Source organism: Entelurus aequoreus, linkage group LG20, assembly GCF_033978785.1.
Source record: "Entelurus aequoreus isolate RoL-2023_Sb linkage group LG20, RoL_Eaeq_v1.1, whole genome shotgun sequence".
Classification (NCBI taxonomy): Eukaryota; Metazoa; Chordata; class Actinopteri; order Syngnathiformes; family Syngnathidae; genus Entelurus; species Entelurus aequoreus.
Genome location: NC_084750.1, coordinates 30869378 through 30894510, shown reverse-complemented (window position 1 = coordinate 30894510; position 25133 = coordinate 30869378). Strand labels below are relative to the sequence as shown.

The 25133-nt window shown below is 41.3% G+C and overlaps 1 protein-coding gene across 2 annotated transcripts in view; it reads left to right on the top strand.

Annotated features, from left to right (window-relative positions):
• The window catches only part of LOC133636191 (phosphatidylinositol 4-phosphate 5-kinase type-1 alpha-like), a 106698-nt gene that overhangs the window by 47143 nt on the left and 34422 nt on the right, over positions 1-25133 (top strand). For both annotated transcript variants that reach the window (XR_009822191.1, XM_062029958.1), the window contains exons 3-7: positions 12209-12295; positions 12424-12554; positions 22140-22257; positions 22368-22520; positions 22612-22911. Coding sequence is in view for 1 of the 2 variants with exons in the window: in XM_062029958.1 (XP_061885942.1) it covers positions 12209-12295; positions 12424-12554; positions 22140-22257; positions 22368-22520; positions 22612-22911 (789 nt within the window). In the remaining variant the exon portion in view is untranslated. The remainder of the gene's footprint in view (positions 1-12208; positions 12296-12423; positions 12555-22139; positions 22258-22367; positions 22521-22611; positions 22912-25133) is intronic.

Here is a 25133-nt window from a genome sequence, read left to right as displayed (position 1 = left end):
ACGTATTCGGGTGTTACCATTTAGTGGTCAATTGTACGGAATATGTACTGTGCAATCTACTAATAAAAGTTTCAATCAATCAAAAAACCTATGCTGACCCGGTCGGAATCTATCGTGCACCATCAGCTAGCGTGTAGTGCGTGCACAGCGGTGTGTTGTAACAGCTTCGCAGAGCAGCGAAGAAAACTTAACGAAAGCCCACAGCAAAGCCCAATTACTTGCATAAGATGGGTAAATGCAAGTTCAACTAGGGCTGGGCCAATAATACAATATCAATATATATCGCAATAGACACATTAGGGCTGGGCGGTATATCGATATACTCGATATATCGCGGGTTTGTCTCTGTGCGATATAGAAAATGACTATATCGTGATATTCGAGTATATGTTCTCACTCAGTTGCTTTTAGCTGTGGGCATTACACTACAGCCTTTTTTCACTCTTTCTTGTCTCTCCTTCTCACAGACAGAAAGCGCACCTTCTTACATACGTCACATACGTATACGCCCTCTCGGAGCAGAGAGGTAGCAGCATGGGTAACGTTATCTGTGGTGTGAGTGGTAATACGAGAGAAAGAAGGTGCGAATCTGGTAACAAATGAAGGAAGAATTAATTCCCAAGAAAAACAACACAGGGTCCATCGTCTGGCGGTGGTTTGGCTTCAAGTGGGATATGTCGAACAGACAACCGTAATTTGTCAAGTGTGGGGCAAAAGAGTTGCTACAAAAAGTAGCATTACTGCTAATATGTAGCATCATTTGAAAAGTCACCCGCTAGAGAATGAAGAGTGCTTACTCCGCATGTCAACATCTCCGTTCGGTGCCACACCAACAAAACCATTTCCAGATCAACACCGTATGAAAAAAATAGTGAATAACAGAAGGAGATTACGTCCGCAGTAACCTACCACATAGCAATTTGATTTCCTATTATGCAGCTCATTTTTATTTGACAGTTATTGAAATATCTTGTGTGACATCATGCACAAAAGTGCACTTTATTTGTTTTAAACTATTATAGTGGCATTCTGTACACAAAGTGCACTTTCATTTAGTATTGTTTTGATATGTCATCTTAGTGACATCATGCACAAAAGTGCACTCATAGCTTGTTTTAAAATGTCTCTGACAATCTTGCACTTTCTGTTTTGAAATGACATGAATGTTTGTGCCACTGCTTAATAACTGTTTAATAAATACAGTTTTGGTAAATTGACTTAGTTGTGATTTCCCTCTCTGCATGAAAGTTTAAAATGAGCATATATTAATGCAGTATGAACAAGAATGTCTTAATGTAGACACAGAATCATCATACTGCTGTGATTATATGCATCAAGTGTTCATTCAAGGCTAAGGCAAAATATCGAGATATATATCGTGTATCGTGACATGGCCTAAAAATATTGAGATATTAAAAAAGGCCATATCGCCCAGCCCTAAGACACATCGATATCACAATAAAATGTGTTCGATAAAATATTTGATATTTATTTGTATTTTTTGTTCGAAAGAAACCAGAACTTTATGAAGCAAGATTTGTTTTATGCAGGCACTCGCGCTTGGGGAACCCAACGAACAGGAAACAGGAAATGAGCAACAGCCAATCAGATAACAATATTTACCGAGCAATGGGAGAGACACGCTAACAGCCAATCACTTAACAGTTTCAACTACCGAGTGTTACACCTTTCCTGCTGTTTGGTTCCCAGTCCGTAATCGAGGAGCGCAGGGGAGATGTACCATCCTTGACCAATGTTTTCGTCGGGCGTAACACCCTTCACTTAACAGCTCAATGGGTCTTCTGAGCTCCGCTTTCGGGTCGAATTGCGAGGCCGCTGACTTGTGACGATTTGGTCGCTTTATTCTTATTTTTGCAGGACATAACCGGAAAACATTCGCCAGTCACCACTACTGCTGCACGATTCACTCTTCCACTCTCTCACTGATGTCACTTACCCAATAGTACGCACTGCCATTTTTAAAGGAGCATGTACACATACGCTAATCTCATAGCACTGGTGTGGTTGCGCCGTCTTTCTGTCTTACTGTGGATTCACTGCATGAGTGAGAAGAGAAACTGTAATATCTTGATATATCAACTCAATAACAGAAACTTGTCTTTAGTTTTGTTGGTTTTAATGCAAGCGTGCAGTAACATCCTGACACTTCCAATGTGTCAGTTTAATAGACTTAGACTTAGACAAACTTTAATGATCCACAAGGGAAATTGTTCAACACAGTAGCTCAGTTACAATGATGGAAAGGACAATGCAGGTATAAATAGACTAATATAGCTATAAAAAAAATCTAACATATATACGAATATATACATATGTGTACAGAGTAATTTATATTCAGATATATTATATTATGTCTATAACATATATATAATATAAACCAATGACCATGTACAATATTACAGTATATACACTCTATATGACAGCAGCAGCATAAAATAGAGAGTAGGTCCAGCAGGAAATAGAAAATAGACATTATGAACAAAGAGAAGTAGCTAACATGTCAGGTGTCAGGTCATCGGCAGATGTCATCTATTGCTGTATGGCGAGTGATTATACAGCTGGATGGAGTGTGGAATGAAGGAGTTCTTGAATCGCACAGTGCGGGAAGGAAGTTGAAGGAGCCTGTTGGAGTATGAACTCCGCTGTCCCTTAATTGTCAGGTGGAGTGGATGGGCAGGATTGTCTATGATGGCCAGTAGTTTGTCCAGTGACCTCCTGTCCCTCACTGACACAAACGCCTCCAATTGCGTGCCAATAGTTTGGCCGGCTTTCCGGATCAGATTATCAATCCGGTTTGAGTCCCTTTTGCTGGTGCTGCTCCCCCAACAAACCACTGCAAAGTACAGTGCACTGGCCACAACAGACTGATAAAAGATCTCCAACAGCTTGCTGCACACATTGAATGACCTAAGCTTCCTCAGGAAAAAGAGTCTGCTCATGCCCTTCTTGTAAACAGCTTTGCAGTTGTCCTTCCAGTCCAGTCTGCTGTTCAAGTGGACTCCCAGGTACTTGTACTGCTCCACTACTGCCACCTCCCGGCCCTGGATCTTGATGGGCTCCACCGGGGTCACTCTCTTCCTGAAGTCGATGACCAGCTCCTTGGTCTTGTCCACATTAAGGACCAGATGGTTCGCCTGAGACCATTCCACAAAGTCTGCGATCAGTGTCCTGTACTCCAATTCCCGTCCCTCTCCGATACACCAGCAGAGTCGTCAGAGTATTTCTGCAGGTGGCAGGACCTGGAACTATACTGGAAGTCTGAGGTGTACAGGGTGAACAGGAAAGGAGACAGGACGGTCCCCTGTGGAGCACCTACATCACTGACCACAGTATCCGACACGGAGCTCCCCAGTCGCACAAACTGGGGCCTGTCAGACAAGTAATCAGTGATCCAGGAGACAATGGATGAACTGACACCCATCCTGAGCAACTTGTCACTCATCAGAATTGGCTGAATGGTGTTAAAGGCACTGGAGAAATCAAAAAACATGATCCTCACAGTGCCCTTCCCACCATCCAGGTGAGAGTGAGCATGATGCAGCAGGTAGATAACAGCATAGTCCACTCCTACATGGGGCTAATATGCCAACTGTAGAGGATCCAGGGAAGGAGCCACCAGTGGCCTCAGCTGATCCAGCACAAGTCTCTCGAGGACCTTCATGACCTGGGACGTCAGGGCTACAGGTCTGAAGTCATTTGAGCTCGATGGGATGGGCTTCTTGGGCACCGGCACAATGCAGGATGTTTTCCATAGCACTGGTATCCGTTCTAGCTTCAGACTCAGGTTGAAGATGGAGTGCAGGATCCCAGTTAGCTGAGCAGCGCAAGTCTTCAGGACCTAGGGGTTGACTCGGTCAGGGCCTGCTGACTTAGCTGGATTGACTTTCTCCAGCTGCCGTCTTACAAGTCCAGGTGTCAGACACACCGGGCTGGTTTTCTCAGTGGGGGTGGAAGTGGGGGAGGGGAGAGGGGGGAAAAAAACGGCTGTGGTAGGTAAAAGAGAAGGAGGAGGAAGTGGAGGTGTGAGAACAGGAGTAGTGGGGGGAGGGCCAGTAAGGGGTGTGTTGCTAAATCTGTTGAAAAACAAATTCAGCTCGTTGGCTCTATCTGCACCCCCATCCAGCAGTTTGGCTTTATTGTTGAAGCCTGTGATGGCCTTCATACCCTTCCAAACCTCACGAGTGTTGTTTTGTTGGAGTTTAGCTTCAAGCTTCCTTCTATAGGCATCTTTCCCTTCTTGAAGATTAACTTTGAGCTGCCACTGAATCCTCTTCAACTCGTCCCGATCACCGGATCTGAAGGCTCGCTTCTTTTTATTTAGCAGCACCTTTAGCTGGCTGGTGATCCAGGGTTTGTTATTTGGGTAACAGTGGACAGTTTTTGTCGGGATGATGGAGTCCTCACAGAAATGTATGTAGTCAGTGATGCAGTCTGTGATTTTGTTGATATCTGTCCCGTGAGGCTTACAGGGTACTTCCCAGTCTGTAGTCTCAAAGCAGTCTTGTAAGGCTATGCATGCCTCAATACTCCTCATTTGCACTGATTTAGTTGAGATGGGCTGCCTCCTCACAGCAGGAACGTAATGAGGTGTTAAAAGCACCAGATTGTGATCAGACCGTCCCAGGGGGGGGGGGGCAGGGCAGTGGCTCTGTATGCATCTTTTGAATTAGCATACAGTAGGTCCAGAGTTTTATTTTCCCGTGTTGCACAGTGTACATATTGATGGAAAGTGGGTAAAATAGAGTCCAGAGAAACATGATTAAAGTCACCCGAAATGAGAATGAGGGCATCGGGATGTTTGGTCTGTTGCTTAGCAACAGCGGCGTGAATGGTGTCACAAGCAGCAGTTTCGTCAGCAGAAGGAGGAACATACACTCCAATGAAGACTACAGAAGTAAATTCCCTTGGCAAATAATATGGCCGAATTCCAACAGCCAGAAGTTCAATGTCCGGCGTACAAACACACTCCTTTACATTAATATGAGCAGGATTACACCACCTCTTGTTCACCAAGATGGCAATCCCTCCGCCTTTTTTCTTACCGCTCAGAAGTGTGCTTCTATCCGCCCGTGAGGTTGTGAAGCCGGGTAGAGACGCGCTGTGGTCCGGGAAGTCCGCGTGTAGCCAAGTCTCCGTAAAGCACATGATGCTGCACACGGCGTACTCCTTTTGAGTTCGGACGAGCCCAAACAATTCGTCCATTTTGTTCGCCAAAGACCGCACGTTCCCCATGAGGACAGAGGGGATTGCAGGCTTAAATTTCCTTCTGCGCTCCTTCATCTTTATGCCGGCAAGGCGTCCCCTGCGCTTTTTTCGTACTTCCACAGGAAGGTCCGGCCGTGTTCCCCATAGCGCTGGTAAGGAGAGCGCAAACAGCTCCTCGCGTGTGTAAACAAAAGGTCTACTGCTCCGCTGATCGAAGCCAAACACAAAACGGCCCGAAAAGAAAAAGAAAAGTAACGAAAACACACAAAAGTGCCCAAGAACCATAATTAGTGGTTTATGGAAGGTAAGAGATTAAAAAAAGGCAAGAAAAGTTAAGAATAATATCAAAAATAAAGTAAAATGAAAGGAATTCAAAGGAGCTACTGTGATGTGCTGCCACTCTTCCAGGCGCACTCAATAGTTCTCAATGAGTAGCTTTCCAAACTAGTCTGTGTAGTGTTCAATAGCTTATACACTACTGCCAACTAGTGTCTCAAATCTGCAACTACCTTCAAATCTACTTTAATTATTTTATTACTACCTTAGCCGCGCTCGTCCTACCTGGCTCTTCTCCAATGATAAATAGCACCCTTGGTAAGTTGGATATCGGTTTACTGTATTTATTAGCAGGCTTAAATAAGTTAAAAAAGTATCAATAATTATCGATATCGATCAATATAAAAAACGTATGTCTTGATATAGTTTTCGGCCAAATCGCCCAGCCCTAAGTTAAACGATTTATGGCTCCAGAACAATCAATGCGTGTTTGAAGTCGGTGGATGGAAACATATAAAGTGTTTAGGACTCTAATGTGGAGCCATAGAGGAGGGAAGCCTTTATAAAGATTGCGGTGAAAGTGAATGGAATGATAATGTAAAAGTAAAAAATCCGGGATTAGTGTCTGACAAAAGATGGGGAAACGCCAAAAACACTTGCACAACTATACAAAGTTCAACTTAAGTCCACCATAGGAGTTTTACATGGGTAAAATGGCACAAATTGCCAAAGGATATCAATATGAGATGTTTACTTGTGAAATAATGTTATTATCAACAGTAAGCACACGCTAATTTCTCTGTGGTAGTAGTGTACCCCCAGCAGTAAAACTATAAAAAAAACATAATTCTCATATATTATTTGTATTATTTATGTCAATATTTTCAGTTTAGCTTGTCCTGCTTATTAATCTTTTCTCCAAGTTTATTCAGCAATTGACATTAAAAGCTATAAAGGTTCTGTTTATTGGTTACACTCAGTTTATGGTAGGGTGAGGAAAGCAAGGGAGATTTGCAAATGTGAATATTATCCACATTATTCACATCCAAAATCTGTTTGAGGCTTGCAAGCTATCACCTTCTTTCTTTTTAGACCAGGGGTGCCCACACTTTTTCTGCAGGCGAGCTACTTTTCAATTGATCAAGTCGTGGGGATCTACCTCATTCATATATATAATTTATATTTACTTATTTATGAAAGATACGTTTTTGTTAACAAGTTAAAGGTGTTTAATGATGATGCAAGCATGTTTAACACCAGTGTTGGGACTAACGCGTTACAAAGTAACGCCGTTAGTTTCGGCGGTAACTAGTAATCTAACATGTTATTTTTTATATTCAGTAACTCAGTTACCGTTACTACATGATGCGTTACTGTGTTATATCACGTTATTTTTTATGTGGTATCGGCTAGAAACAAGATCTGAGTGTGTTTTATTGCAGTGCTGCAGTGACGTGCTTCTGATTTTTCCTCTGCGCTCTGTGTGTGGGAAGAGGAGGGGAGGGGAGGGGAGGGGTGTATGCAATACAACGTAAACCGTTGGCCATGTTGTTATTATGCTGTTTGTTACTTATGTATGTTATGTTGCAGCTATTTAAAATAGTTTTGTCAATTTGTTCTGGCCTGAAACAAATTGGCCCTTTGAAACATATCTTTGTCTTTGTGTGTTGTATGTAGACCACATTGCTTAGCAGAGTTCAGTGATGCAAATGCATGCCAAGTTGATCAACAGATTATATTATTCTCCAGTGCAATAACAGTACTGAAATGAAGGCTAAAAGGGCATTAATGGGAGCTTTAAAAAAAAAAAAAGTAGAAGTAACTAAATAGTTACTTTTCACAGTAACGCATTACTTTTTGGTGTAAGTAACTGAGTTAGTAACTGAGTTACTTTTGAAATAAAGTAACTGTAACTAGTTACTGGTTTTCAGTAACTAACCCAACACTGTTTAACACATATAGTTAATATTGTTAATACATTAATGGTGTTTAATGATAATACAAGCATGTTTAAAGGCCTACTGAAACCCACTACTACCGACCACGCAGTCTGATAGTTTATATATCAATGATGAAATCTTAACATTATAACACATGCCAATACGGCCGGGTTAACTTATAAAGTGACATTTTAAATTTGCCGCTAAACTTCCGGTTCGAAACGCCTCTGAGGATGACGTATGCGCGTGACGTAGCCCGGCAAACACGGGTATGCCTTCCACATTGAAGCCAATACGAAAAAGCTCTGTTTTCATTTCATAATTCCACAGTATTCTGGACATCTGTGTTCGTGAATCTGTTGCAATCATGTTCATTGCATTATGGAGAAGGAAGCTGAGCAAGCAAAGAAGAAAGTTGTCTGTGTGAAATGGACGTATTTTTCGAACGTAGTCAGCAACAACAGTACACAGCCGGCGCTTCTTTGTTTACATTCCCGAAAGATGCAGTCAAGATGGAAGAACTCGGATAACAGAGACTCTAACCAGGAGGACTTTTGACTTCGATACACAGACGCCTGTAGAGAACTGGGACAACACAGACTCTTACCAGGATTACTTTGATTTGGATGACAAAGACGCAGACGTGCTACTGTGAGTATGCAGCTTTGGCTTCTAAACATTTGATCGCTTGACCGTATGTGCGCAACTTTTTTTTGCGTATGTACGTAACTTTTTTAAAATATATAAGCTTTATGAACCTTGGGTTAGGTGAATGGTCTTTTGGGCTGAGTGATTGTGTGTGTTGATCAGGTGTTTGAATTGTATTGGCGTGTTTTATGGAGCTAGGAGCTAGCATAGGAGCTAGGAGCTAGCATAACAAACACGCAGGTGTTTTTATGCAGGATTAATTTGTGGCATATTAAATATAAGCCTGGTTGTGTTGTGGCTAATAGAGTATATATATGTATTGTGTTTATTTACTGTTGTAGTCATTCCCAGCTGAATATCAGGTACCGTGAGTATGCAGCCTTGGCTGCTAAACATTTGATAGCTTGACCGTATGTGCGCGTCACGTACGTAACTTTTTAAAAATATATAAGCTTTATGAACCTTGGGTTAGGTGAACGGTCTTTTGGGCTGAGTGATTGTGTGTGTTGATCAGGTGTTTGAATTGTATTGGCGTGTTCTATGGAGCTAGGAGCTAGCAGAGGAGCTAGGAGCTAGCGTAACAAACACGCAGGTGTTTTTATGCAGGATTCATTTGTGGCATATTAAATATAAGCCTGGTTGTGTTGTGGCTAATAGAGTATATATATGTCTTGTGTTTATTTACTGTTGTAGTCATTCCCAGCTGAATATCAGGTCACCCCCGGCTCTCACAGCATCTTCCCTATCTGAATAGCTTCAACTCCCCACTAGTCCTTCACTTGCACTTTACTCATCCACAAATCTTTCATCCTCGCTCAAATTAATGGGGAAATTGTCGCTTTCTCGGTCCGAATCTCTCTCACTTCATGCGGCCATCATTGTAAACAATAGGGAACTTTGCGTATATGTTCAACTGACTACGTCACGCTACTTCCGGTAGGGGCAAGCCTTTTTTTTATCAGATACCAAAAGTTGCAATCTTTATCGTCGTTGTTCTATACTAAATCCTTTCAGCAAAAATATGGCAATATCGCGAAATGATCAAGTATGACACATAGAATAGATCTGCTATCCCCGTTTAAATAAAAAAAATTCATTTCAGTAGGCCTTTAATACATATAGTTAATATTATTAACTAGTTTAAAGGTGTTTAAAGATAATGCAAGCATGTTTACCACATATAGTTAATATTGTTAACAAGTTAAAGGTATTTAATGATAATACAAGCATGTTTAACACATATAGTTAATATTGTTAATAAATTAAAGGTCTTTAAAGATAATACAAGCATGTTTAATACATATAGTTAATATTGTTAATAAGTTAAAGGTGTTTAATGATAATACAAGCATGTTCAACCCATATAGTTAATATTGTTGATAATTTAAAGATCTTTAAAGATAATACAAGCATGTTTAACACATATAGTTAATATTGTTAATAAGTTAAAGGTGTTTAATGATAATACAAGCATGTTTAGCACATATAGTTAATATTGTTAATAAGTTAAAGGTGTTTAATGATAATACACGCATGTTTAACACATAGTTAATATTGTTAACAAGTTAAAGGTGTTTAAATGTAATACAAGCATGTTTAACACATATAGTTAATATTGTTAACAAGTTAAAGCTGTTTAAAGATAATGCAAGCATGTTTAACACATATAGTTAATATTGTTAATAAGTTAAAGGCGTTTAATGATAATACAAGCATGTTTAACACATATAGATTCCTTTCTTTCATGAAGACAAGAATATCCCCTAGAGGAGGGGGGGGGGGTTACCCACATATGCGGTCCTCTCCAAGGTTTCTCATAGTCATTCACATTGACGTCCCACTGGGGTGAGTTTTCCTTGCCCGTTTGTGGGCTCTGTACCGAGGATGTCGTTGTGGCTTGTACAGCCCTTTGAGACACTTGTAATTTAGGGCTATATAAATAAACATTGATTGATTGATTGATTGACAAGTTGGTGTATTACCTGATTCTGATGACTTGCATTGATAGAAATCAGACAGTGGTGCTGATAACGTCCGCATTTTCAAATGGAGGAGAAAAAAAGTCCTCCTTTCTGTCCAATACCACATGAAAGTGGTTGGTTTTTGACATCTGATTTGTCCAGCTTCCGTACTCCTTTGTATACACTTTACAAGAAATACGTTGGCGGCAAACTCTGTAACTTGCTAGCTTGTGCACGCCAGCTTTCTGAGACTCTTATTTTGTTAGCGCAGGCAGGATGAAGCAGAGCTTTTATTGTGCAACTGTGCCGTCGGTCTTTGGAGTTTTGACGACAGGTACGGCGCCAGTCTGTTGAAATAAAAAGTGTTTCTCGCCTTCCTGTCGTAATTTTTTCTTAATAATGAGCTGGCAGCAGCCAGCGTCATCTCACAAGACCCTCGGGTGCCGTGAATGTCAATCAAGTGACAAAAGTGACGTCATAGTGAAGATTTATGATCGCTAATTTTTAGGACTATTTTTTTAATGCCTGGCTGGCGATCGACTGACACACTCTCCGCGATTGACCGGTAGCTCGCGATCGACGTAATGGGCACCCCTGTTTTAGACAATTGCTCTGTCTGCTCTCTCTGTTTTGACACCTTTGTGCAGATACAGTAGTAGTACTGTAGATGTTTTTATCTGTTTGCTGAATTCTGACAGCTGTAAAAACACTGCAAAAGTTAACCATTTAACTTTAGCAGAGATGCTAACATTCCCTTTTACAGACAATATATTGTTGTACTTTCCTCTAACATTTCTGGCATTCTGGTTGTTGTTACCTGAAACACTTGATAAGAAGCTCACTGCACCTTTTGCAAGAAAACAGTTCTATGTCAAATCTAAAAAAAAATATTGTATGATGTTTGCTAATATTTTTTTATTTGTTTACAATAGACGTTTCTGGTGTATTTAGTAAGTTTCACTATTTTGTTTTCCAATGTGAAAGAGCAGTGAATGAAATCATTTACTTACCATTAATTCTGGCCCTCTGATTTTCCTTAATGTGTTTGAACGTTTTTTTTTTGTAAGAATGTGAAATGGTATTTAATTATTTTTTTAATAAGGTCTTAAATACGTTTTTAAAAGTCTTAAATTTGACTTGTTGAAACCTGCAGAGACCCTGTAACAGTGGCCTTGTTTATTTTAGTTATTTAAAAAAATGTTTTTTAAGATTTTAGATGTGTAGAAGTACTTATTGAGCATATTCAACAATACCGCAATAATAACATGATAATTTTGGTCACAATACCATGGTATCAAATTTTCATATTGTTGCGCCCCTAATGTGTACAGATATGGTTGTTTTTTATATGCTGTACTTTCAATTGATAAAATCAGGGGTGTGAATCTTTGGATACCCGATCCGATTTTGGGTGACTATTCGATTCAGAATCGATTCTCAATTCAAAACTATTTTATTTAATGTATTCGTTGGTATAATAACTATAATAAAACATTTTATTACAGCTTAGAAAAGCTCCTTCTGGTTGTATGGAGATGGCCTAAACATGTCGATTTAAAAATTAATTATCGTTTTGTTTTTTTAATCGTTTTTTGAAAATTATTAATTGATTTAGAATCGGGATGAATAAGAATTGCGATTCAAATTTAAATATTGTGCACCCCTAAATTATATCCATCCATCCATCCATTTTCTACCGCTTATTCCCTTCGGGGTCGCGGGGGGCGCTGGAGCCTATCTCAGCTACAATCGGGCGGAAGGCGGGGTACACCCTGGACAAGTCGCCATCTCATCGCAGGGCCAACACAGATAGACAGACAACATTCACACTCACATTCACACACTAGGGCCAATTTAGTGTTGCCAATCAACCTATCCCCAGGTGCATGTTTTTGGAGGTGGGAGGAAGCCGGAGTACCCGGAGGGAACCCACGCAGTCACGGGGAGAACATGCAAACTCCACACAGAAAGATCCCGAGGCCGGGATTGATCTCAGGACTACTCAGAACCTTCGTATTGTGAGGCAGACGCACTAACCCCTCTTCCACCGTGCTGCCCCCCTAAATTATATAATAGATAAAATTACATTTGATTAGTTTCATAGTTTCTAGAAACATTCATGTAATGTTTGTACGCCTTCTTCTACCCTTCACTCAGATGCCTGGTTCCTCAGCTCAGAGTATGAAGAAGACCATTGGACACCGGGGAGTTGAGACCACCACCGGAGAGACCACTTACAAAAAGGTTCGAGCTTGCTCTCGGGGGTCGTAACACTGTTATTGACACTGGTTGATTGACACCAGCAACAGTATAGCGGTAAATTGTCATTTGTTCCATTTGGTAAAAAGTATCTTCCTCTCTATGTTCTGTAGACAACATCCTCTGCTCTAAAAGGTGCCATTCAGTTGGGCATCACTCACACGGTCGGCAGTTTGAGCCAAAAGGCAGAGAGAGATGTGCTCATGCAGGATTTTGTGGTTGTTGAAAGTATCTTCTTCCCCAGGTTGGTAGCAAAGCCGATGTTGTTTTCTTATTACAGCGGAACCCGCTCATGTCAACAACCTTTTTATATCAAACATCAAGTTCACTGTTTTTCTTAGTACTGAAAAGGGGAAATACACTTTCAGCCTATAATTCACAATCCTTATGATATGCTATGATATCATAGCGTCTATTGCGTTTATTCCATTTATGAAACCCAATAAATAACCATCCTAAAAGCGCCAACAATACTCCATTTACATTTCGTGCCCTGAATATTAACCAAGTATTAGCGATATTTTTATTATAAGCGCTAACGTTAGGGACCTACATACATTTAGTGACAGATTGATCACAGAGAGGCAATTTCCTTATGCTGCTGTATTTACAGCATCTGCTGGTATCTGATTTCTCGCTTCAGTGCTTGTGAAAGTTTAGTCTCAATTATAAATCATACCTCTCACCTTAATAGTAAAATGATATGGACATAAACTGAGAAGTTGGTAAAATTTGACAGCCAACTTAGACCGGGAGATGGCGAGAAAGACTAGCGAAAGACGGTGGTTTGCACCCTCCCTTTTGTTTTTAACCCTTTTGCAAGGACTATGAGTCATTCTTCATCTAAATGGGAATATATCCCACTGAGAGCAGACATTGTCCAGTAAGTAATGTTTATTTATGTTTGTTGCTATCTGTTGAGTTGTTGTCAGTGTTGTAGTTGAAGGAAAAAGTAAACAGATGCATCTAGGAAATTATTGTGCCGCCATATGCTTAAAAAGAGCAAAATATGTAAATATTACATGTTATTATGAATGTCCCTGTTACTACTGGTACATTACATATATACTAGGGGTGTAACGGTACACAAAAATTTCGGTTCGGTACGTACCTCGGTTTAGAGGTCACGGTTCGGTTAATTTTCGGTACAGTAAGAAAACAACAAAATATAAATTTTTTGGTTATTTATTTACCACATTTGTAAACAATGGCTTTATCCTTTTAACATTGGGAACACTATAATAATTCTGCCCACGTTAATCAACATTAAACTGCCTCAAGTTGTTGCTCTGATTAAATAAAATGACAAAACTTTTCTTCTACATATAAAAAGTGCAACATTAAACAGTTTCAAGTCAACTCATCATGCTTAATTTATTACAGCATTTGGGAAGCCTGTAGTTGATTTATTATGTAAATGTTATATTTTTATCAACATGTGATAGCAGGGACCCTGCCATTCAAAACTAGGCTGCTGCATTACTAATGATTAATGTAACTATAGCTGAAAAAACGGTACAATAGCAATAGGAGAGACTATTCATCCCTGAACATCATGGAGTTCATGTAGGCTTAATGATGCAGTTACATTATTATATCAACTATCAGAGACAGAAACTCTTCATTTAACCAATGTCCTTTTTTGCTGCTTCAACACAGCTCAATCAACACAGAAAAAGGTAAAGTGAAATAACAGACAGACAGGGCTTTGCTGTCCGTAACACACACACACACCGCAAAATGAGCTAACGTTACGCTAAAAGAGAATTAGCCTTCACCTCAAGCCAGGACTGCGAGCGAGCTGAGCTGCCTTTTATATTTCTAGAAGGTCAACAGGCTCATAGTGATGTTACTAGTAGTTGACTGGGAGGTGTTTATTATAATTTGGGGAGAGTCCGCTGCCTGATGCTTACTTGCTAAACGCTAAGCACTGACTACATGTGCTCTGAATACGCACTGCTGATTGGCTGTTACCGCTCTGAATACGCACTGCTGATAGGCTGTTACCGCTCTGTTTGTAACCAATCAGATGGTTGTGTGGGTGGGACAATGCTGGGTGCTGTGTAGAGTACTGACAAAAACAGGCAGAAGGAAGCGTAGGCGGCTACTTAATATGTTTGTGTGGAAACTCGTTCGGTACACCTCCGAACCGAACCGAAACCCCCGTACCGAAACGGTTCAATACAAATACACGTATCGTTACACCCCTAATATATAATTAGAGCATGTTTATAAAACGTTGATGGAAGTGTTTGGATTTTTTTAAGCACTTTATAGGCAGAAAGGAGCAACTCTCATAGGCTTGCATTTATTTACTAGTTGGAGTAGATAAAAAACAACAACAACAAAAAAAAACACTTTTGTTGTTGTCTTACAAAAGGGTTGTGAATCCATCCATTTCCTACCGCTTGTCCCTTTCGGGGTCGCGGGGGGTGCTGGAGCCTATCTCAGCTGCATTCGGGCTTAAGGCAGGGTACACCCTGGACAAGTCGCCACCTCATCACAGGGCCAACATAGATAGAATGATAGGCACAATTCCAAAAAAGTGCAGTTCCACCTTAAGTTGCTGCTGACCAGTTTTGTTTACACAAAATTTGAGACCCATAAGGCTATGAAAAATCAGTCTGATTATGTTGACGTGTTGTAGTATTGTTAACTTCCTCATTATTGCTTAGCATCATGAAGAACTACTGTCTAGTTTAGGGCTGCAATTATTAATCAAATAATGTAATTAGAAAAAGCCTTGATTTTATTCCGTTGCTTTAATTAATCGTTTATTTAGTGTAACTAATAAAAGTTGTTCAAATCTGGACCTCACGGAGCACCTGGAACTTTAAATACGCGGCCATAGCTTTCGCAATAGAGTGCACATAAAAGTGGTGGTGTGTGGGTAGTAATGGGTACGGTAGTAACGGCACCTTTTTGGCACTGACTGAATTCCGCCGGTCCGCTGCATTCACGTAAAATCCAAGGGTGCCATGTTACGGTACCTGGGTTTGCCGTGACGTCACGCCTGGTTGCTGTCTTAGACAGCTATACGCACTTTGGCACTTGACGATCACTCCAGCAGCACTGAGGCAGACTCAGCCAAACTAATGTTGCAATTTTCAAGGCCAACAAAGAAGTTGACTCAAAAAATGCTCCAAATGAAATGTTGACAATAAAGCAAGATATAACTGGACAACAGTTGTCATTATCAGCTCATTTTTAAATGTTGCAAAAAAAGATATGATCAAAAACAATTAATATTAACACACACAAAAAAATACAATTAGTACCATTAAATACCAGTATCGATTCCCAGGTACCGGGAATGTGAACCTTATTGGTTCAAATGTGAACAATACCCATCCCTATATGTGGGTGTCATGATTTGTGTGGTGGTGAACAGCTGACATTTTTTTTCTAAACGTACATATGCAGGTTTTTGTTAATGTTGTCCTAATTATTACACAATTTGCTCAATTCTGTTTTATTTTTTGGCGGGCCGGATCAAAAAGACCAACGGCCCACGGGCCGTAGTTTGCCCACCCCTGGGTTAGGGCTAAGGTTAAGGTTTTCATTGGATATTAGTGCAACCACTCCACCCCTTTTAAGGGGATGGACAAAATGTGCCCTTGTATAGTTAGGAGATGCCTCATTAAGCAGGAAAAATTCATCTGGTTTTAGCCAAGTTTCGCTGAGACCACTGACGTTAAGATTGTTGTCTCTAATGTCTAAGGCTGCAGCTAACGATTATTTTTCTATCGATTAATCTATAGATTTTTTTTTTGATTAATCGGTTAATCTATAGATTATTTTTTTGATTAATCTATAGATTATTTTTCCTTTTACCGATTATTTTTTTTATTCAAAATGAAGATGAAAAAATAAATGTAGGCCCGTTTTTTCAAAAGGCATGGCTTTTATTTACAAAAAAAAAGAAGTATGGCCACTCAGTCAACATTGACAACAACATGACTAAATATTCTGTAACAATGTAAACATTTAAAACTTTTAACATTTAACAAAATTAAAAGTAGCTTATTTGCTTTTTAATGTGCAAATATAAAAGTCAACATCCAGTGCAAATTTTAATATTCTGCAATAGTATAAGCATTTCAAAAGTAAAAGTATTGCTTATTTTGCTTTAAAATGTGCAAAAATAAAGATAAACATCCAATACAAAAAAGTGCCAATCTAAATATTCTGGAGCACTGTAAACATTAAGTATTGCTTTTAAAATGTGCAAAATAAACATCCAGTCCAACACAGTACACAATAACCAATTCTACTCATTCCAGTGAGTGTCTAACAGTTGTAATGAAGAAAGGTTAGCATGTCTACATGTTTGGTTCTTTTCTTGTTTACAATATTCCCAGCAGCTGAAAATAGGCGCTCAGAAGGGGTCGATGTGGCTGGAACTGAGAGGTAATTAGCCTTCACCTCAAGCCAGGATTGCGAGTGAGCTGAGCTGCAGTTTAAGTTTCTAGAAGGTCAACGGGCTCATAGTGATGTTACTAGTAGTTGACTGGGAGGTGTTTATTATCATTTGGGGAGAGTCCGCTGCCTGATGCTCACCTGCTAAACACCTATCTGCTCCACACTGAAGCGCTGACTACATGCGCTCTGAATACGCACTGCTGATTGGCTGATAATGCTTCGTGTGTACCAATCAGATGGTTGTGTGGGTGGGACAATGCTGCGTGCTGAGACAGGCAGACGGAGCAAAGCAGCTTGTTAAGACTTTAGCTTTAGCTTAGAAACTCGTTCGGTACACCCCCGTACCGAACCGAAAGCCCCGTACCGAAACGGTTCAATACAAAACACGTACCGTTACACCCCTAGCAGATACAAATGACACATTCATGTTTTTGTGTAATGATGACAACGTATGCTCGCGCAGACGATTGACTAGTTCAGGGGTCGGCAACCCGCGGCTCCGGAGCCGCATGCGGCTCCTTGACCACTCTGATGCGGCTCAGCTACATACATGCCGACCCCCCCGATTTTCCCAGGAGACTTATGGATCTCAGTGTCTCATAGATTACTCCCAGGGAAAAAATAATCCTATTTACACTCTAATTACTAAATAAAGGGCGTGCCCTAATTGCACTGCCAGTGCCAGTCCAGCCACATGTTGCATGTTGTTATTACTTGCACACACAGGAGACAGCAAAGCATACTTACTCATCAGCCACACAGCTTACACTGACGGTAGCCGTATCAAACAACTTTAACATTGTTACGTTACAAATATGCGCCACACTGTGAACCCACACCAAAAAAAGAATGAAAAACACATTTCTGGAGAACATCCCACCGTAACACAACATAAACACAACACAACCATTACCCAGAATCCCATGCAGCCCTAACTCTTCCGGTCTACATTATACACCCCCGCTACCACCAAATCCCCCCACACATCAACCCCCCCCCCTCTCCGTGCGTTGGTTGAGCGGAAGAGTTAGGGCTGCATGGGATTCTGGGTATTGGTACCGTCAGTGTAAGATGTGTGGCTGCTGAGGTAGTACGCCTTGCTGTCACTTACGTGAGCAAGCTGAAATTGCATTCTACGTGTGGTCGAGCAGGTACACTGTTAGGGCAGACTGTAGAGGGCGCCAAATGCAGTGTCATCACGCTCTGATATTCAGGAGTCTCCCGAGAAAAATGAGAGCTTTGGCAAGTATGACGCTATCAAGCGGCAGTCATTCAAAACTCGCGGGCTGCACTAACATCAAATTTCCACATTAAAGTGTGTGCCGGTGCGTGTGTCGGAGACCCCTGGTTAACATAGCACAAAGCATTTAAGCTTTGTATGCGGTGTTTTTCATTTTAAATTTAAAATTTTTTTTTGTGGCTCCCATTACTTTCTTTAATTTGTGAAACTTGCCACAATGGCTCTTTGAGTGGTAAAGGTTGCCGACCCCTGGACTAGTTGATGGTTTTCTTTTCAAATGTTCGTTCATAGCCGTTGTGCTGCTATGATAGGCCATTTCCGCTCGACACACTGTGCATACAACAACATTATTGGGCCGTTTATTGAAATACTCCCACACTTTTGACCACTTTTGGCATGCTTTTCCCCCCTCGCTCGCACCGCTCGCATCGTCTTCTTTGATCGTCTGCTTTGCGCTTCGCCATGACGGTAGTGTGACGTCATTATGCGACGCGTCGACGCACAAAAATGGCGTCGACGTATTTACATAACCGATGACGTCGACTACGTCGACGCGTCGTTTCAGCCTTACTAATGTCCTCATTAACAAAAAGTTTTGGGAGACAATGATCTGATGTTTAAAAAGCTCGTATTAAAGGTAACGGGCTGTTTTGAGTTTTTTTTAAATGGTATCTGTAGTACTGAAATTATAAACGTTGTGTTTATTTTGTGTAGTGCGCCTTAAATAATTTCGATCCCAACTAGGAATTTATATGATGGGAATCTTAAAATTATTTGCTTGGTGCTGCGTCATAATCCACCTCAGTAGAATGCATGTTTATCTTTGGCACAGTCACTACAAAAAAAGGTTATGTGAGTTACGTATTATTCTACAAGAAATGCTACGTGTGCAGGAATTTTCCAGCCTGACGCTGGTTAGTTGTAGCTTAACTGACTCCTCACCCGGACTAACAGACACTGTAATTGCCTGTGTCTGAGCTTGCTTTAGTGTAGTTAGTCAAGGGTGACTCAAACAGTAGTCTATATTTCTGTAAAGAGTGATGGCGCCTTCCCAGTTAGAGTGAAGGCCGGCCCTCCTCAGCAAGCCAGGTTTTCCCCAGAAAGAGGCCCAATTATCAATAAACGTTAGTCCCTGTTCTCTACAAAAACTAGCAAGCCACTTGTTAAGCAAGGCTAATCTGCTGTACCTCCCATCATTGCCTCTCGCAGGCAGTGGGCCAGAGACAAGTACTCGATGCCGAGACATCTTTCCAGCGAGATTACAAGTCCGAGCTATATTCCTTTTTGTAATTTCTGATTGTCTCAACCTAGTGTCATTGGAGCCGACATATTATAACTATGTTTGCATAGCTAATGGTGCGATTAACCTGTCGTACGTGTAGGCTTGTTGCGAGTCAGCTCCCTAAGACGAGCTTCAATGTCAGGTGCTCTGGCCGCGGGAATACACTTAATTATGCTGGTTTAGTTAAACTGTATGTTCCGGGTGATGGAGTTCCCTATGACTAAGGTCTGGTGTCTGGTAGACTATGGTGTAGGACTTGCTAAAGAGCTAAATATATTATGCATTTCAACTGGTTCACCATGACTTGTAGGCCACTTAGGGCTGCTACAAGTTGGGCTACTCAGCTTGCGGCAGCTAACGCGAGCAAACGTGTCCGCGGCGTCCAAAGTTACGAAATTACTCTTCTCTAACTGGCGGACATGGTCCTCTAGTAGGGCCAACCTATCCATGAGAACGGTGCATGAAGAGCTGGGAGCCATACTCGCATTGTTTCTTTCACCGAGTCGAGTTCCTGCTGTCTTCGGAACAGTAGCAGCAGCGTAAGGGAGCAGACACCTTCGGAGCGTACCGTATTTTTCGGAGTACAAGTCGCTCCACAGTATAAGTCGCACCTGCCGAAAATGCATAATAAAGAAGGAACAAAACATATATAAGTCGCACTGGAGTATAAGTCTCATTTTTTGGGGAAATGTATTTGATAAAACCCAACACCAAGAATAGACATTTGAAAGGCAATTTAAAATAAATAAAGAATAGTGAACAACAGGCTGAATAAGTGTACGTTATACGACGCATAAATAACCAACTGAGAACGTACCTGGTATGTTAACTTAACATATTATGGTAAGAGTCATTCAAATAACTATAACATATAGAACATGCTATACGTTTACCAAACAATCTGTCACTCCTAATCGCTAAATCCGATGAAATCTTTTACGTCTAATCTCTTACGTGAATGAGCTAAATAATATTATTTGATTTTTTTACGGTAATGTGTTAATAATTTCACACATAAGTCGCTCCTGAGTATAAGTCGCACCCCCGGCGGCCAAACTATGATAAAAACTGCGACTTATAGTCCGAAAAATACGGTAGTTGCTTTGGACCGCGACTAACTTGGCTTCTTTAGCTTAGCAGCTAGCTAGGTAGCTGAGAGAGAGGCAGTGAGACAGACAGTGGGTGCTTTGTAAGTTTGATAAGACTACTAAATATGTTTGAGGAGGAATAAAGAAAACTGTAAAACAATTACAAGCACACAGATAGAAAGATATTACCGTACTAAGCTTTTTCGCAGCAGCAATTACATTGTCTCTAAGGATGTGGGAAGTTTTCATGACCCTTTTTTCATTGTCATCATTAGTGTACGCTGCTTAAAACCTGTCAACGGTAAACTCAGAGAGGCGTTCTGCAGTGTAAAATGTACTCAATGGGCATCAGTGCGGTGAAATTACACATGATATTAGCTAATCACAAGTCGGCGATTAAAGGCATGCAGCAATTAAGTGTAAAATGTCTTTCTTCTGCTACAAAGCAACTTCTGCTGTACAAAATATATGAAAATGAAAATACATGTTCACATTAAACAGTCTTTTGAGACAATTATAATTCACTAGAGAGCAACAGTGGGGGAAAAAAACAGTTAATGTAAACTATTAAAAATTATTGTCAAATGCTTACAATTTTGTCCATACAGACAATTGTAAGCTTTTGACTATATATAATAAATATCTGCAAAGGACATGGGCATTACATTTGTTTTAAGTGCCATTAAAAATCATTCATTTAGACTTGCTGATAACTACAAAAACCATGATGCGTAAAATGTGCAATTATAATGTTGATGATGGGCATTTATCAGGTAAAAAGAATGAAGGCTATGGCAAGCACAACAATTTTTGTTTATTTTTAGTATTTTCCCTACAAATGCATTGAGGTAAAGTGTATTTTTTCAAATAACTCAATTAAATGAACAAACTAATAGATTACTCGATTACTAAAATAATTGATAGATGCAGCCCTAGTTTAGTGACTTCCTGTTCAGTCCAAATTAAACAAAAATAAAAGCACTCTACCGCAGCAACTAACAAAATGCACACATTTGATTTTTATTCTTTAGATTGTTAGCGACCCAAAGAAAGATGTTGTGCATGTATTAAAGCAGGAGTATTGTTTTAGTTATACAACAAATTTACTTCAGCAGCTCTATTGGATAAGACTGTCAAGTATCACATAATAATAATAATAATAATAATAATAATAATAAAAATAATGAATTAGATTTATATAGCACTTTTCTAGACACTTAAAGCGCTTTACAGAGAACTGAGAACCCATCATTCATTCACTCACTCCACATTCACACGTTGATGGTGTAAAGCTACATTTGTAGCCACAGCTGCCCGGGGTTAGACTGACGGAAGCATGTCTGCCAATTTGTGCCTACGGTCCCTCCGACCACGACCAAACATTCATTCACATTCATTCACCAGTGTGAGCGGCACTGGGAGCAAGGTCAGTGAAGTGTCTTGCCCAAGAACACAACAGACGTGACTAAGATGGCGGAAGCTGGAATCGAACCTTAAACCCACAAGTTGCTGGCACGACCGCTCCATCATCTGAGTTCCGCCGTCCCAAATTGGAAACAGAAAAATCTAAATAAAATTATACCCGAATGGAGAGAAACCATGCCAGCAAACTAAAAATCCCTTATCGCCCATTCTGCTTATGTGTCTGGACAAAGTCACAAGTAAACGCACAAGCACTGGCTAGATTCAATTTAGATTTTGGCTATGTTGACAACCGCTTATGTCAACAGCCGCCAGTGCAAGGAGTGTCGAAATAAACTGGCCCGACTTCATCGTGTCTTGATGTTTTCTTTCCAGTGAAGGCAGCAACCTGACTCCAGCTCATCACTACAGCGACTTTCGTTTTAAGACCTACGCTCCCATCGCCTTTCGTTACTTCAGAGAGCTGTTTGGAATTCGGCCAGATGACTACCTGGTTAGTACAAAGCCGTAATAAACCCTCAGACCCTTTTTGCAACCGTTCTCAATTCAAATCAAAAATTGCATCTCAGACGAGAAATTAACAGACTGCTCTTTCTTTGCAAGTATTCACTGTGTAACGAGCCACTGATCGAGCTCTCCAACCCCGGAGCCAGTGGATCGCTCTTCTATGTCTCCAGTGACGACGAGTTTATTATCAAAACTGTTCAGCACAAAGAGGCAGAGTTTCTCCAGAAACTGCTTCCTGGATACTTTTTGGTAAGCATACATTTTTTGGTAGCAAAATAATATGACTGCATCACGAAAATTATTGGCTGTAATTAAACATTTAATACTTATTTTAATCTAGAACATCAACCAAAACAAGCGGACACTCCTGCCCAAGTTCTACGGACTCTACTGCGTTCAGGCGGGGGGCAAGAATATTCGTATCTGTGTGATGAACAATCTGTTGCCCCGGATAATCCCCATGCACCTCAAATATGACATGAAAGGCTCCACCTATAAGAGACGAGCGTCGCCTAAGGAGAGGGAAAAGGCTGTTCCCACATACAAAGATCTAGATTTTATCCAGGATATGCCTGATGGTCTGCAGCTGGAATCAGACAACTACAACGCCCTGAGCAAGACTATACAGAGGGACTGCCTGGTGAGTCAGAACAAAGCACACTTTGGATTTTACTTTAGGAGGGTGCACTGAAATGCCTCTGCCGATTTGAAAGTACATTAACAGAAGTACGATTGTTTCTAAAATAGGCAACCATCAAAATCAGAATCAGAATAGTTTTATTGCCATAGTTTGAGACAGGTTCACAAACTAGGAATTTTTCTTGGTGCAATCGTGCAACATAAAACATATATAACGCATATTTGGTAATAAAAAGAGCTGTAACTGAGCTATCAGATCTTGTTATAGACTTAGAAGGAATTCAAGGAGCTACTGTTAAGAGTTATTGTTCATGTGCCTGATGGCCGAGGGGAAAAAACTGTTCAGGTGGCGGGAGGTGTGGGTCTGGATGGAGCGTAGTCTCTTGCCTGAGGGGAGAGGGGAGAATAGTGTGTGTCCAGGGTGAGAAGAGTCAGCTGTGATCCGACCCACACGCCTCCTGGTCCTGGAGGAGAACAAGTCCTGGAGGGATGGGAGCTTGCAGCCAATCACCTTCTCAGCAGCATGTACGATGCGCTGCAGTCTATGCTTATCCTGGACTGTGGCGCCGGGGAACCACACTGTGATGGAGGAGGTCAGGATGGACTCTATGATGGCTGAGTAAAACTGCACGATCATCTCGGTCTGCACCTTAAGTTTCCGCAGCTGCCGCAGGAAGTACATCCTCTGCTGGGCCTTCTTGATGAGGGAGCTGATGGTCGGCTTGAGGTCTTGGGTGATGGTGGTGCCCAAGAAACGGAAGGAGTCCACAATGGGGACGGGGGTGGGAGAGTCAATCAGGGTGAGGGGGGATGGTGGGGCTGTGACTTTCCTGAAGTCCATGATCATCTCCACTGTTTTCTGGGCGTTCAGCTCCAGGTTGTTGAGGCTGCACCAGGACGCCAGCCGGTCCACCTCTCTCCTGTAGGCGGACTCATCGCCATCCGAGATGAGCCCGATGAGGGTGGTGTCATCCGCAAACTTGAGCAGTTTTACGGACTGGTGACTGGAGGTGCAGCAGTTTGTATACAGGGAGAAGAGCCAGGGGGAGAGTACACAGCCCTGAGGAGTACCAGGTTCGTGGTTCGACTGTCCGAGACAATCTTCCCCAGCCGCACGTGCTGTCTTCAGTCTGTCAGGAAGTCATTGATCCAACTGCAGAGGGAGTCGGGCACGCTGAGCTGGTAGAGCTTGTCTCGTAGCAGTCCAGGGAGGATGGTGTTGAAGGCAGAGCTGAAGTCCACAAACAGGATCCTGGCGTAGGTTCCTGGGGAGTCCAGATGCTCCAGGATGAAGTGGAGGGCCAGGTTCACTGCCAGAGACCTGTTGGCTCTTTAGGCGAACTGCAGTGGGTCCAGGAGGGGGGCGGTGAGGTCCTTGAGGTGGGGCAGGACCAAGCGCTCAAAGGACTTCATGACCACAGACGTCAGCACAACCGGCCTGTTTAGTCCTGTGATTCGTGCTTTCTTGGGGACAGGGACAATGGTGTAGGTCTTAAAGCAGGACGGCATGCGGCATAGCTCCAGAGAGGTGTTAAAAATGTCAGTGAAGACAGGAGCCAGCTGATCCGCACAGTGTCTGAGAGTGGAGGGGGAGACACCATCCGGCCCGGGGGTCTTCCGCGTATTCAGCTTCAAAATGTCATTCCTTACGCAAGAAACTCGTTGAAACTTTCTCACAAAGTTTCCAGTGGCATTTGTTTATTCTACTGCATTACCAGGGATTGTTTTTGTTGTTGTTGTTGTTGTGCTAAGTGTTTTAATAATGAGAAAATAATTTCCTCTTTTCTTCTTTGTCGGCCTTCTTCATATTGAAAATATTACCTTTAAACTAAAAAACAAAAGCGAAAATGAAGTAAAAGTGGAGCATTGGTTGCTAAACAGTATTCGTAAACAGAAAAGTTTAAGAGATGGAGAATGAGTTCCATCCTCAATAAAAAAAAAAAAAAGTCCATATTTTAGTCAAGGTTTGTGCACCTTAAAGGCCTACTGAAATGAATTTTTTTTATTTAAACGGGGATAGCAGATCTATTCTATGTGTCATACTTGATCATTTCGCGATATTGCCATATTTTTGCTGAAAGGATTTAGTATAGAACAACGACGATAAAGATTGCAACTTTTGGTATCTGATAAAAAAAAGGCTTGCACCTACCGGAAGTAGCGTGACGTAGTCAGTTGAACATATACGCAAAGTTCCCTATTGTTTACAATGATGGCCGCATG